Here is a 15,766-nt window from a genome sequence, read left to right on the forward strand (position 1 = left end):
ATTTGTTCACATTAATGCAATAAAAAGAGCAGACAAATCATATATTATTATAAATTTTTAACATATATCACACTCAAATAGTTTTCGTAAACAAATTAAAATAAGCCCTCTAATTGTTCCTCTTTTTCTAATAAGATATCGTTCTGGATTGTTCTTATCATCATGAGATTTAAGTAATTTTTTAATTAAAATTTTAAATAATATTAAAAGTGAAATAATGTACAAAATAGTTTAATCGAATGGTCCTTTCAATTATATTTTTTTAAACAAATGGTACAATTGAAGCATAGAAAAATCATGTCCAAAGATCGGCACTCATGTGTCCGTCTTTCCGCTTTTTATAATGCACTAACAGATGTAAATTTTAAACGGTGTTTGTTTTTTTTTTATGAAATTTTAATTTTTATTAAAATTATATGTATAAATATTTGTGACTTTCAAATCATAACAAACCAAACAAATCATGTTTTTCTTTTTCAATAACAAAAACAATATAGCAAATATGATATTAATTCTTATCTTTTTGAGTGACCTAACAATCTAACATTATTATAAAAAAAATTATTTAAATGAATAATTGAAATAATGAAATAGTCAGCCTAAAATCGCATATCCTCTTTATGTTTAGTAAGGCTAAGAGATAGATGGGTGACTCATACATACATTCATAATCTAACGCCCCTATAACCGATCTATCCTTACTGGGACACTATTTTTTTAATTAATAATTTAAATAATATTATAAAAAAAATAAAATAGTAAAAAAAAAAGTTTAATTTTAAGCGAAAAAATGAAAGAAGAAAAAAAAAAACCATTGCAAAAAATCATGTATCATCTTTTTTTTTTTTTCTTTTCAGGTAGCCTGGTGGCTAGAATTCACTTTATAAGGTGAATAAGTGGGGTGTCCGAAGTTCGAACCCCGGCCCCTGCATATAATAATGCATTGTCCTACCAACTGAGCTATGCTCACAGGACAATCATGTATCATCTTTATATATTGTTATAGATAGATTAATGCATCCATTTTTTTATAAAATAAAAAGTGGTTATAGTCTAAAAAAAATTATTGGTCACGGTTTTTTTTTTAAATTTTCTTTTAAATTGGTCAAATATTTTTTTAACGAACTAAATCTTTTTTGAAGGAAAAAAGACCTAAATCTTTTAAATTGGTCAAATAGTTTTTTAACGAACTAAATCTTTTTGCTCTGAAAAACAAACTAAATCTTTTTTGAAGGAAAAAAGAACTAAATCTTTTAAATTAAATCTTTTAAATTGGTCAAATAGTTTTTAAACGAACAAATCTTTTTGCTCAAAAAAACGAACTAAATCTTTTTTTTAAGGAAAAAAGAACTAAATCTTCTTATGTCTAGTTTGAAAAAAAAAAAGTATCACCGTTTTTGTTAAGGGAGAGGAGGGATTGAATATGATTTTATTTTGATTATTTTGCTTTCCAAGTTTGTTAAAATTTTCCCCTAAACAAAGTTTGTTACAATTTTTTTTTTATTTCTTACTTTTGTCAAAAGATATATTAATTGTTTGTTATGGTTAAGTTTCTTCGCACATATAGTATAGATAAGCATATCTTTGTTTTTATAGGCAACTTATATTGAGATTTGGAAAGGGATTATTTTCAAAGAAAAAAATTTGTTACAAAATATTTTGAGAGAAGATTTGTTCCTAATTTTATTAAAAAAAGATTTGTTACTTGATAAGCAAGGGATACAAGGCCAGGGCTTCGTAGTTATAAATACACGCCTTCTCCTCAAAGCTACAAACATATACTATTACTATTCACTTTTCTTCTTTTCCTCCTCTTTTTTTACCCGTCAACCCACTTTCTGTTCTTCTTATATATATTCCTCCTTTTCTTCATCTTTCACAACAACACCATGGAAGTCCCTCGAGATATTGCTTTTGAGATATTTTCATGGTTACCGGCAAAGAGCGTTTGCAAGCTTAACTCAACTTGCAACTCAGTCACTGGATTTTCAGAAGAAACGGTTTTCAAAAGAAAGCAGTCTCGCAATTTACTGGGGAGGGATGACACATGCCTCTTCATCCAACCCGAACGGATAATCCAAAAGTACGTAAAAAGAGTCGAGTTACATCCTCTACCTGAAGACAGACAATCTTCTGGTGTTCCTGAGAAGGTTCTTAGATTACTATCAAATTCAACTAGTGTCTTAGCTTCAGGTAATGGTTTACTTCTTTGCCAAACCATTAATGATCATGGTCCAATTGAGTTTTTCATATTTAATCCAATCACCAAGTGTAGGTCTTTCATTCCTACCCCAGAGTCACTTCAAAGAAATCATGATTTTGCTAATATAAACATCATGTTAGATTTCTCTTCAGATGATTACAAGGTGTTTCTTTTTGAAAACCCAATGGAATGGTCATCAATAAATTGCTATACATGTCGTGTTTATCATGAAAAGGAAGGTGTGTGGAAAACAATGGATAATGGTTTCCTTGCTGGTGGAAGAAACATGAACTTCGACATGAACGTGTTTCACAACAAAGCCATTAATGTTATCTCAGATTGTTCTCATTATTTTGCAAAACCTAGCCCTTTTTACAAGCCATACATAATGTCTTATCATCTCGAGAATGGAAACTCAACAATGCTGAGGTTGCCAAGAGAAGCCATTAGAGGTTGCCATACCATGACTAACATGGGCATATTTAATTGGGGTAAGGTGTCAAGCTCGAAACGATCTATTTGTTTGGTGAAAGTAAGAAAGTCAGTTTTTACTGTTTGGTATTTGAAAGATTATGAGTCGAGTTCATGGCAGAAAGTGTTGAAAGTTAGAGTGAGAGGACTAGGATTACAAGAGAAAAATCCTCAAGTTACCGGGTTTACAGTTACAAATGGAGATATCTTGGTTTTTGCTACTGAAGAAAAAGTTTATAGTTGTGGTTTGAATGAAGAAAGATTTATGATGGTCGAGGAAATAGGGCAACACAATTGTCGATTCAATCTTCGTTTGATCTCCTACTCAGACACATTTCGTTCTTGTGGGATAAATGCTGTGACTTGGAACTGATGTTTCAGCATGGAATTTGATGTAGTCCAACCAATACTACTGCTATGTGCGGCCAAGTTTAATTAGTAGATATTGTTAGTGCTTTTGAGAAGTTTTATCTAATCAGTTATGATCTTTGGATTTATTTTCTTTCATACAATTTCTCTTTATTCAACTTGATTTTCTATTTAGCGTCTTTTATTTTTTTTCAGTTATGTTACTATCAATTTCTCTTTTATATTCTGGTATCTTTCTATAGCCCATGTTATATTAATTTCAACGAAGCATGTGTGTTCTTTTGCTGGAAGGAAAATTAAATTAAATACATATCAGTGCACTTGATATTTACAGGATTATTCTGTTCCATTAAATGGAAAATATATTAAAAGGAACATAAATCAGTTAAGATTTCATATAAACGAGTACATATCTATTCTTGTTAAAGATAAATTATCATGTGTTGATGAAATTAGTTTAATGGTCTATGAATATTCAAAGGCATTTTTGGTTTGATTTAACTGCATTTCCTCAAAAAACAAATTATTTAGAGTTTTCCTATTTGCTCAAATCGCTTTGGCAAATTTACCTCTCTGGGTTATTATTGGCAAATAAATAAGAATGGTAAAAAAAAAAAAGGGAATTGTCTCCCTGGGAGGATGTGATGTGATCACTCTTCACATGAAGCTCACTGCACCCATTGGTCTTTCTAGTTTCTAAGTAATAATAATGGTCTCCGATTTTCAGTTTTAGACATACATTATTTTTATTCGTTACATTGTCACCAAGACGAATGCATACAAACACAATATAAAGTACAAGAAAGTGTTAAGAGAGAATGTATTTTTAGTAAATCTAGGGAACATATGTAAAAGTAAAACCACTGAATTAATCCAGATGAGAACTCAAAATTTAATATCTGAACCAAAGCAAATAGAGAAATTTATTGCTTTTGGGGAATATTTCTTATTGTGATATTTTGGTGTAGAGGCTAAATTGACTAAAGTTCTTTAATTTAAAGAACTAGAGTGTTATTTTGTAAATTTGAGGGGATTAAACTGTTCGATCCTTACAATTTCAAAATCATAAATGCTAATATGTTTGTTTGGTACAAAAATTTGGACTAAGAATATGTCTTCAAAAAAGGTGTCAAATTATGTGTTGCTGTTATTTTTTATTACAGCATATCGCAGGGGAGATAGGTGTACATCAAAATCTTTGGTTATTAAACGAAGTAACAAAAACAAACATATTAATTGGCATCGGTGGACCACCTTGTACATATTCAAATACCTCTGCAGCTATGGCAGAGGCTTAGCAGAAAAGAGGAGGGGGGATGGGGATCAAGCTCCATATTTTGGAGCTTTCCACATCTTAAAAGCTATCTCATGCAAAAACCTATCTGCCGGTATTGTGAGATTTCCACCATTCTGCATAACAAGGAAAAAGAAACATGTTAAGTGAAGCAATAATACAGTAATAGATCATTAAATGTCACTTTACAAGCCAACCACTAGGGAAATTCTAAGCATCGTTAATCTTTAAAACTAAACTAAAAGTAATGATATCATAGATAGCATCAGTAATTGAGTTGCTAGCATTTTTATGCTCCAACAATGATGCCTTACAATTATTGGAAACGCTTACAGAATTAATTGTATGTGGTATATTGGCATAACCACTCAAGCATACACGTTGTTGGTCAATAATTTGGAAATGTCAAAGGTTTAAGGCGAATGGACAAAGAACACACGTTAAGAGAAAGAAACAGAACAGGGCCTCATAATAAGGCATGCAGCAAAGCAAAAATAAAAAGACTTTGTAATAAACTATGAGCTTGTGAGTAAAATTTCAAAACAAACCTTCATGAAATCTTGGAAAGTAAACCTCTGTACATTATCCTTGCGAGTCACAGCATGTTGCAATTGAGCAATTAACATTGGTGAATGGAGCCTGCATCATTTGGTGTGGAGGTAAGTATGCAAGACAATCCAAAAAGAAAGCAAGGATTATTGATAGTGATATCATTAACTCTTTGGGACATAACAATTAGATAAAACTGAACATATCCTTGCAAGTCACACCAAAAGTGTTTGATACACAACATAGGTATAGTTTTCTTTGGTTCCACATTTTCAGTGGAATCAAAAGGAACCACTCAGTTTTTTCAATCATCTCTCATGATCTATTAAGTAAACTTTTTAATATGCACCAAACATGAAACAGAAACCATATGTTCAGTTTTATCCCGTTATAACCTATCGACCAAATGCTAGCTTAAATTACCTCACATCCTTGCGAGGAACTCCTCCTTTCATAGCATAACTTTGTAAAGGATACAGCGTTAAAAAACAAGAGTCCTTCTCATCAACCTTCTTTGACACTGAAAACTTGGACTCGTCATCCTCCAAGACCTTGCCATAGCTCATGACAACAGACAAGTGCAGGCGAGAACCAACGTCAGATCCCGGCTGTGCTTGTCTCATTATTGCACCAACCAATGCATCCACAAACTCCACATCAGCATTTTGTTCACTACCATTGTCCTTTTCACCAGCTCCAACATGAATGAAAACAAGATCAAATTGGCTGTTGTCTAAAACCTTCCCTTCTTGAAAGCCAAGCAACTTGAGAATCTCAACGGCCACAATATCACTGTCTTGTGATTCAGAAGCATGTTGTTTCACCAACCCATCCAACTGAACAACACTGAAGCCAAGTTTGGTACTAAAAGATTTCAACCCTGAATGGTTGGTCATTATAGCAGCTTTCATTCCCATAAACCTATATTCCGAGAAAAGAATGTGAAAGTTTCATGTGACACGGTAATCTCGCAAAACAGCAACAAATCTAATTGAAAAAAACAATATTTTTAGTACCTAAAATATCATACCCATTACACTTTTAACCCTATAAAATACTTGTTCGTTTTTAAACGAGGAGGGATCAAGTCACTCCAATAGTAACTTAGCTTAATAGTAATTCGCTATAAATATCGAATTTCACCAATCCAACAATTGATTATATTCATATTATATAATATAGTTAACACAAAATTTTCTTCTATAAATACAAAATTTTCTTGATGGTTTCGATTAGATGACAGTGTAAAACTATTTACATCGCCAAATAACATTATGAAAAATGAATAATAATATAAAAGAAAATACCTATCGGGTAAGGTTTGTTCATCATGAATTTGGGATGCATCAAGAAGCAGTGTGAATTCTCGGACAATTCTGTCATCCTCGGTTTCTGAAAACTACATAAAATCAAGTGAATTAAAGAAAACAATTAATTGATTAAGAAAGAAGCGTGGGTTAGATTAGAAAGAGAAGAGAGAAGAGAGAAAGGAACCTGAGGGATTGAAATTGGAATTGGAATTGGAGAGAGTTAAGAAAGCGCAGGAAGAAAGAGAAGCGAGAGAATGAAGGTTTGTGTGAGAAGATGATGGATCGATGAAACGAGCTAAGCCATCGCCGTATAGAATCAGTGATCGGCTTGGTTTGTCTGCCATTGATATTTGCTTACGCTTCTGGAAATCACAAAATTCGACAACACAAGAATGAACTAACGATCACTTTTATAAATCAATCAGCTTTTTTTTTTTTTTTTTTGCATAAATGTTAAAATGCACGACAATATTTGTCGTTATAATTTTTTTTTTACAAGATTTGTCGTTATACTTGTCGTTTAGTTTTTTATCTTAATTTTTTATTTGATGCTACAAAATGACAAATGTTGCCTATCTTATGAGAAATCACAGTAACACGTGATTGGGTGGTGTTTCTCCAAATCAATCGGTAATTTATCTTAGAATAATTATATAGTCCCTAATTTAAAAAAGAAAAGTCAAGGTAGTTAACTGATAAACTAGTTGATAGCTGAAAAATTAATCTATAGCTGAAAAAGCTTGCTTATTAAAATTAATGTGTGTGGTAAAATTGGTTGTTGAAGTGGCCAGTAAATATAAATGACATAAAAGCATGTGTCTATTTTATTTATTTATAAACAATTTCACTTAATATATTTATTATTAAATGGTTAAAATATGGTTTTAGTCCTGCAAATATGTCTTGTTTTGGTTTTATAAGCATGTGTCTTTTTTTGTTTTTTAAAATAGTCCCTGACCGCACTTTTGTGCTGATTTGCATACGTGGCGCATTATAACTGAACCAATTTTATAGTTTTTGGTCCCTGCAAAATATTGTTTTTAAAAAAGGTCCCTGCAAAAATTTTTGTTTTTGAAAATAGTCCCTCTAGAGACTATTTTCAAAAACAAAAAATTTTGCAGAGACCCAAAACAATTTTTTTTTACAGGGACTAAAACCAAAACGAGACATATTTGCAGGGACTAAAACCATATTTTAGCCTTATTAAATATTTTAATTATTTTCATCTTTAAAATAGTAAATATGGTATTAAATTAAATTGTGATTTTTGTGTAATTAAACTTTTTAACTTTGATATAATATATCTTTTTTAAAAGAACTTTCATATAATATATCTTTTTTATTTTTTGAAAATTATATAGTTTTATTTGAAATTATAAATAGTATATAAACTAATAGAATGCAAGAGGATCTGTATATAAAAGGAAAAAAGAAAGTGCATGGCTGTTCAGCAAACCGGAAAAGAAGAAGAAAAAATGGCAGTTACTTTAATAACGTGGGTTTAGTGTCACTTGTTTTAAAAAATAAAAAATAAAAAAAAAATAAAGGTTAAAAATGGAATAAAGTATAAAAAACTAAAAGTTATAAGCTAAAAAGCTATTTGAATTAGCTTCTTAAAAAATGCTATAAGCTAATAAGAAAAGTTTTTTACCAAACACATCTCATTCTATTAAAACAAGCTTATAAGCTAGTCCAATAAACTATAAGCTAACTTTTTTGTGTTACCAAACATATCTCTTCTCCCTTCCTAAACCCTCTATACATGTACAACGGTGGATTATGCATGCTCTTTTTTTGATAACATGGTTTTTTAATATATATTTTACACAAAAGCATCAATAAACTAGCAATAAATCTATTATTAAATTAAATTTCACGTTGTTGAATAGAGGTGGGAATAGGCTAGGGCGAGCTATGTTTTGCAAGGCCTGAGCCTGGTGTTTACACTGATTTTTGGTAAACAACCGCTAATTTAAAAATATTTTACTTGCAAGATCAACAGTAAATCTTAAGGACATATTGTGTTTGTTATTTCTCAGAAATTTAATGTTATTGTTGAAGAACTTGATAAATAAAAGAAAGTAAAAAGCAATCGAATTCAACCCAGTTGAACTCAATCGAAATTGGTGTAAATAAAGGTAAATGAATTGCTCAAAAGAAACAAGTAAATTGTAAAGACATTTAAGAAAATGAACTTAATTAAATTGCATTGATTGAATGTAAATTGGTACACATGTTCATATATTGCAACTTGTTACTCGTTTCTCTCTTCCATGCGGATAATTTGAGTATAAGTTTTTTGTATGATTGAATTGTGACCTTTTTTCGCTAGGGAAAAACTACTATTTATACAAATAGAAATAACTACATAGATTTCAATTTAAAACTATAACTGCAGTAAACTAACAATACTTATCCATTCGATTTGAATTTCGAATGTATCTTGGAAGTATCTGTTGGTTTTGACCTTATCCAAAAAAAATTGCTCTTCGAGAGTTTCCATCTGTCGAACCGAGACACGCGCCTTCAGGTATCTCCAATAAGTCCAACTTCGATAAGGATAAAAGAACAATTCTTTCGATTACAAGGTCAACCTACTTTGAGTGCATTTAATGATAGCCCTTAAAAATATTGGCTAACACCTGGCCTCCCAAATTTTTTGAAGGCCTAAGCCTGACCTGCGGCCTGTCATAGACTTACTTTTTAGGCTTGAGTCTGACCTTCTGAAAGCCTGATACGGCCTACTAGCCTGTTTAAAAGCCTATTTCATATGAACATTTTTAAATAAGCAATGTGATTTAAGTTTAAATAGACTAGTGGACTAATATATAAATTAGATTAAACTCTCCTTTGATAATCAAGATGAGTTTTTAGGGAATTTGACTATATAATGTATCATATTTCAATTTTAGTTTATAATAATACATTTAAATATGCAAAACATTAATGTATACTGATAAGCTTAAATTACTTAAAAAGTTAACAAATTTTTATTTTAATTCAAAGTACAAAATAATATAATAATAAATAATATTATTCATGTTTACTTAAATAGGTCGGCCTAAGAGGCTTGTTTCAAAAAAAAAAAAAAAAGATCTAAGAGGCTTTTTGAATGGCCTGAGGCCTAGCCTTTTAAGCTAAATAGGCTTCTAAAAAAGCTTAGGCCTTCTCAGTTTAAGAAAAAAGTCTGATATGACCTGTCATAAGCTAGGCCGTAGGCCCGTGTAGGCCAGCCTGATCTATTTTCATCCCTATCTCGTGATGTGCAGCGGCGCTTTTTTTTAGTAAAACCTCATTTTCGTTTCTGAAAATAACACTTGATGTCAAGTACATCCTTCATTGTATAGCTTTGGTGTTGGAGAAGAAAAGCAAAATAAAGAGAGAAATAAGTGGATTAATCCTTCTTGCTCTTATCTCATGGAAAAAGCCCGATTCCATTAATTTTACCTTTGAAGTGAATAATTATCCAACATTAATTTTAGTGGAATCAAAAAACAAAATATGCTTTAAAATTAAATAAAGTTAATACACTAAATACACTTGGTCTAAATAGTTCATGATGATTCACTTGAAGATGTCACTGCGTCACTCTTTATGTACAATGGAACCAAAATGCATAAAAACATTGGTTATGTGAACAAACATGTAATCAAACCTATGAATTATAGGCTACAAATATTTCTGTTGGTTCAAAAAATGTTCCTTCAAACATACAAAACATAAAAACTTGGTGTCTTTAGGGTATGATTGCAGGAACTATGCAATGTTGCTTACCATGATTGTTTGTCAACAAATTACCAATGTTGTTACCATTTACAGCAATAACCAATCCAATCATTTGCCTCAAATAGACAATAAAACATTTTCTTCTCAATTTCCAGCTTCTGATTTGAAAATAAAACTAGGAAACGCAGTGGTGATATCCCTGGAAGATGACAAAGTGACACAATTTGTTATCGTTTTAAAGACTTTAGAGGAATAGAAGTAGGAAGAATTTTCCTCCTATGATGTCAGAAAATCAATGGTTGACATTTCAATATATTAATGATTTGCTATGCATGTCCATACAATATCAATCATTGATTTATGCATCGACGACTAGTATTGTTCATTTTAAACTAAAAACCTGTTCGCATTGCCTTATTTGAGCTTATCTACTTACATAATACTTGTGAGATTGTTTGAGAGCGCTTATCGAAACAACTTATGACATGGCATAAATTGTTTCGGCTTACTTCAACAAACTCTTCAGGATAGCTTATGAAAATAGGTTATAGCTTATATGAAAACAGTTTGACATTATTTAATCTTTTGTTATAAAATAGAGTATACATAAGCACTTATATGACAAGTGTTTATGCTATAAGCGGTAATTAAGATGTTTTTCCACAAGTTTGTATGTGAATTGTTCACTTTAGAAAGAGTCGGACCAAAGTAAGAAAGTAAGGAATTTTTGCATACTTCAAATAAGGAAGTGTCATGTTCTTCAAGAGAGACGGATTTCGACTCACAAAAAATTTCCAATCTTCTTTACTGATTTTACCATCATTGTCTTGATCAACGTCGGCAATTGTCTGCAGGCAAAGTGAAGGTCCTGTAAACAATATAACTTATTGCAGCTAAATATGTTTCACTAGAAGCTGACCTTGTCAACAATAGCTTCAAGAAGATCATCAGAAAGATTCATTTCAGATTCCATCAAAATAGCTATAACCATTTGCTTCACCTGAAACCAAGTAAATCAAACACTTAATAATTAATAAACTTATAATGCCTAAAGTGATGCGGCTTAAGTGAAGAGAAATGATATTTTAACACAAATTTTGACAACAATTTAGATAGTTAACGCAATTCAAATATGTAGTTAATTATGTTCAGTGATCGGTTAATGAAAATAACAAGGTGTCACAGCTCATTAAGCATCCCGTCAACACAATTAAGCACAATTTTACATCACTAACCACATTTTTCAAGTGTATATTTGAACACAAATCGTGGTTAATGATAATCTTGTATATTTGTACACAACTTGGATAATTAATGGAAACACACACGCGCGCGCGCACACACTTGAACACCTGAAATTATATTCCATAACCTTATACCGGCCATAATTAGCCACTGTTGTCGAAATGTCAAGTTTGTGTAAAAATAACAGAACTGTAAATGAACTACTGAACTCACTTCCTCTGGCTCAATAAACCCTGTTTGTCTCAGGTCGTAGAGCTTAAATGCAACTGCAAAATTATCATCATGGGACTTAGAATTAGATGTGAACAAAATTTGATGTTATTTGCATGAAATCAAAAGATGGTCTTCAATTTGAACATACAATCTATTTTTTCATCCATAGGGGCGTAAGGATGGAAAACACTGAGGGCGTGGACAAATTCATCAAACTCGATAACACCGTTTCTCTTTTCATCAAAAATATCAAAAACCTAGAGAAGAAAATGGAGTTTAACACATTAGTAAATTCATGGCATCATTGGAAGAATCACGGTGGTCTTATTTTTTTACTAATAGAGTATAATTGTTTTCCACATGCATCTTATCAAAGCGTATCATAATGCCACTTCCCTATGTTGGTTCCTCAAAATCAAGCAACTGTTTTGCCATATTCGTTTAAGCATGTTATTTTCATATACTCATTTTAACATAAAAGTAAATCTATTACAATACAATTTCATCTACAAAATAGGAATTAACATGAAGAAACATGCCATGGCTAAAAAATATAGGAACAGCTTACTCGATCCAGAAAAAGATTTTCTCCATTTGGGGTTTGAAATAGAGCTAATTGAAGCTCCACCTACAATTGAAAGAAAAAAAATACAAGTATCATCATGATCACTGCATCGCTGAATAAAGTGAAACACTCTATGTGAAAAGCTTGCTTTCAATCATTGAAACTAAATATGATCTTACCTTGTGAATCAAGCCATCATCAATTACAGAGCTACTTATCTTTTTAAATAGCTCATGCAATGCTTCAACTTCATTAACAGTAACTGCATTATTAACAGCACAAAAGCCAATTATTCAAACCAAACCTTTCGTTATTCAAAGTTCAAACTAGCAAATCTCAGTTTTTTAGATATAATTAGAGTTTGTTAAATGTAGTTACAAGTTGGTTTATATTAGTGACAAATTAGTTTAAGTTTGTTAGTTTAGTTAGGATCATTATATAAAATGCATCCTCACCAATTGTACTCAGTTTTTTCTCATATATTCAATTTCGAAGTTCATCTTTCTCAGTTTTTTTTTTCTTTCAAACACAGATGCATAAACACCGACCTAGTTTTGAAAATGCCATAGAGATGGATGCCCCCTTGTCATACAAAAGTTGTACACTGTGTTAAATAAATCAGTGACAGAAATGGCTGAAAAGAGATGCTAAAATGGTTGAAACTTAGAAGTATCTTTGGTGACCAGAACCAAAATTAGGGGAAAACAAAATTCAGAAAAAAAAGTGCACTTGGACAGAGAAAGTTCTTGAATCTGTTTTTTTGTAGAAATGAAAACTCAAGTCCACAAGGTTGTGTACATCAGAGTTCAGATTCCTTCTTATATGAGTGATAGTGGCATCCCCAAGCTGGTGCGTCCTAAGGGATATAATATATATGTTTGCATTTGCATACACATCAAATAACTCATATCAGTGTCATCTTGCGTAACTCTTGCCTTTTCTTTTCCTCAAGCCCGAATACAGTGACAAGACAGAACAGTTGGTAAGGCAACTTGGGAGGACAAGGCAACCATTCAGTAGCAGTTTCCCGACTTCAACCTGAGGATAAGGTTTCAAAAAGTTGAAACTAAACTTTCAACGTAAACCTTGGTTGAAACCCACTGTATATAATTTCTGGTTCTATTATCGGTAATAGTACTTTTTGCAGTCATTTTTGTTCGCTCTACTCTTTTATCTCTCAAATTATAGAGAATTGCTTGGTAATCTTGACTGCTCTTAAGTAACAGTGTGTCATCATCATCAGAAAGAAGCAACGGCACCAAAGGAAAACGATACTTCATCTCATCGTCACTAAAGTTGTAATCTATTTGAAGATTCTGGTAACTAACTTTAAGAAATGGAGTCCAAGACTCTTCAACCCCGAATTTCTTCATCTGCCATAAAACAAAATCAGTTTTCTTGTAAGAATAAGAAAAACAAAGGCAGTCCCCCAACACACCAACTGTTGGTTCAGTAGGTGGCACTTCTTCAAAACCACGAGGCAGCAAGTATTGATTGTATGTCTCTGTACCCAGATCAAGCGAAACAATAACAAATTGCTCAACGGTAATATTCTTATCCTTAATATTATAATGAATGTCATTGTGAATTGCTAACCAATTAAGCGTGCCACTCAAATACACACCTGCATTCCAATAATATTCCCCAAAGTCCAAATGAAGAGGAACAATAGGAAAACTTTCAATATCTCTCCAAACGTTATCACCCACACTTAGAATCCTCACAATGCTTCTCTGTTGATTTGGATGGTAACGGGACACCACCACCTTATAAGTATCAGTTGAATTGTCACAACCAAACTTGAAGTTGAAATTGCCATGATAGCTGAAAGTTTCAGAATCTTGAAAACGACCAAATATCGCAGATGTTGTCCTGGTTGCTGGGTTCCATAAACGAAACCAGTACTCTCTATATTCATCGGTCACAGAATAATCACTCAAACAGATCAATCCATTGCATGTGCCAACCATACGATAGCAATCTTTGTTGACCAAATGATAGTAAGGGTCGATGGAAAAGGTGAATGACGGATTCTCAATTAAATGGTGCATGGAGTAAGGAACGATGCTGCAATCCAGCCCAGGTACATCGTCACTGCCATCCGAGGAATCGCCTGGTGTGAGATCTGTGATGTGGTGCGAGATTAGTGTGAAGAGCAGATTTTGTGTTGCTGATCTACTAAGGTGTAGTTTCACAAAGGCGGGATCAGAGATGAGGTTTTTCCAAGACTTACTGACACACCTGAATCGAAGAAGATATTTAACGGGGAGAAACGAAAGTACCTCAGCAATGAGATCATCAGAGAGGACCACCGGCGATAAAGCCATAGACGTAGCTGATTGGATATTCATCTCAAAGTAGCGGTGTTGTGGTTGAAACCTAAAAACAAGGCTATATTGTATATTGCTGTTGCAAATGTGTTGTGGGAAATGAAGTTATATCATGTGTGACTTTCATATGCAAGTACAAAGTGCAAAACTAGTATTGCACAATAACTTCCATTTCAGTTTCCATCCCATATAAAACTATAGGACAAGCTTACAAATCAAGGCCTTTAAAGAGGTACATTAACTCTACTCTTCAAAACAGTTCACTTTGACTTGAGATTGAAAAGTTTACCCCTTTAAAATGTAATTTGAGGAGAGAAAATAGTAATTGAAGAGGAAGAAAAGTATATAAAAATAAAAACTTAGTTTAATGTATTAGATTCAGAGCTTTACAATAAAGTTGAGCAGTTAGGATAATTTAATAGACCATAGGACCACATCAAAGCTGGCTTCAAACCCCACTGGCATAAAGTTTATTAAACAATAATAATAAATATAAAGAGCAATCAAACTCAGCTGTTATGTTAGATGTATTCTTTAATTATATAGTTGTATCCAACGTGATCAATTATTATGGTTCATATTATTTTATGATATTAACCAGCACATACCATCATCATTATCAAATAACAACAAACACCTACAGCATATTGTTGGATATAACTTGTCTACAGAATCACACAAGAATTTGACAGAATCACAGTAACCTGCCATGATTTCACCGGTTTCAACAGTCAATCCGAAAATGCACTAAGCCATTGTTTACTATTTTACTGAGGATAAAAAAAAAAAGTAAGAATTGAAACAGTATTGTATTGAAATGAGTAATTACATCTGGTTTCTTGAGCAAGGCGTATGAAGTCTTTAGCAGTATAAGCAGATTTTTGAGTGTGAAAATTGGGAAGATGAGAATTGAAACAACCTGTGACAGCAAAGACCAAAACCTCAAAGACAGCTATGAGTGGCATCAAAGCTGCATAGAAACACTCCCCTATTCCTGTAGATACATCCTGTACAGTCAAAAAATAAAATCCAGTTTCAATACATGTGAATAATTATAAAGTAATGAAATGAAGAAAAATGAGTAGGTAGGTAAAAAGTTACAGGGGAATGAGTAGGCATGGTGAGTGTTCTAGGATCGAAATTGGTGAGGATGATTATGGAAAAGCGTGTGATGCATTGTTTGATTGTTTTGTTTTGTTTCGCTGTTTAAGACTTCCTTCCTTTGTAATTTATGTTTCTGTTTATGGTTTCTTCTATTCTTTATTTGCTTTGACTCATGTGGTGTGTAGTTGTCTCATATTGATTGATATGAGTCCAAATGTGAACAGAGATAAAATGGAGACTTGTTAAACTGCACCCGATTGATATCATAAGCATAATAGAAACACATGAAAATGACAAAAAAATCCTCCAATAATAGTTAACCACCGCTTATAAACAGAAACCCGACCATAGTCAGTCAACCATGGATTTTTTGGTATTTTCATGTGT

The 15,766-nt window shown here is 32.2% G+C and overlaps 2 protein-coding genes across 9 annotated transcripts; both read right to left on the reverse strand.

The window, feature by feature from the left end:
- Positions 1 to 4,072: 4,072 nt before the first annotated feature.
- On the reverse strand, positions 4,073 to 6,597 carry LOC11414204 (uncharacterized). Its single transcript, XM_003588969.4, has 5 exons — positions 6,381 to 6,597; positions 6,194 to 6,278; positions 5,310 to 5,807; positions 4,886 to 4,976; positions 4,073 to 4,453 (listed from the first exon to the last, which is right to left on the reverse strand). The coding sequence occupies exons 1-5, from the start codon at positions 6,538 to 6,540 to the stop codon at positions 4,367 to 4,369; spliced, it is 921 nt and encodes a 306-aa protein (XP_003589017.1). The 5' UTR covers positions 6,541 to 6,597; the 3' UTR covers positions 4,073 to 4,366.
- Positions 6,598 to 9,701: 3,104 nt separating this feature from the next.
- On the reverse strand, positions 9,702 to 15,608 carry LOC11412551 (calcineurin B-like protein 10). Of its 8 annotated transcripts, none has more exons than XM_024775317.2 (10): positions 15,377 to 15,607; positions 15,105 to 15,282; positions 14,884 to 14,979; positions 12,125 to 12,207; positions 11,949 to 12,008; positions 11,529 to 11,637; positions 11,381 to 11,433; positions 10,842 to 10,922; positions 10,708 to 10,770; positions 9,702 to 10,121 (listed from the first exon to the last, which is right to left on the reverse strand). In XM_024775317.2, the coding sequence occupies exons 1-10, from the start codon at positions 15,392 to 15,394 to the stop codon at positions 10,098 to 10,100; spliced, it is 765 nt and encodes a 254-aa protein (XP_024631085.1). In that variant the 5' UTR covers positions 15,395 to 15,607; the 3' UTR covers positions 9,702 to 10,097. The 8 variants fall into 8 exon arrangements, 6 of the variants coding, with proteins under 6 accessions (XP_024631085.1, XP_003589021.1, XP_039688410.1 ...); XM_003588973.3 differs by having other exon boundaries at positions 10,658 to 10,770; positions 15,377 to 15,605; XM_039832476.1 differs by lacking the exon at positions 14,884 to 14,979 and having other exon boundaries at positions 10,658 to 10,770; positions 15,195 to 15,282; positions 15,377 to 15,604.
- Positions 15,609 to 15,766: the final 158 nt, after the last annotated feature.

The sequence above is a fragment of the Medicago truncatula genome, chromosome 1, assembly GCF_003473485.1.
Source record: "Medicago truncatula cultivar Jemalong A17 chromosome 1, MtrunA17r5.0-ANR, whole genome shotgun sequence".
NCBI lineage: Eukaryota > Viridiplantae > Streptophyta > Magnoliopsida > Fabales > Fabaceae > Medicago > Medicago truncatula.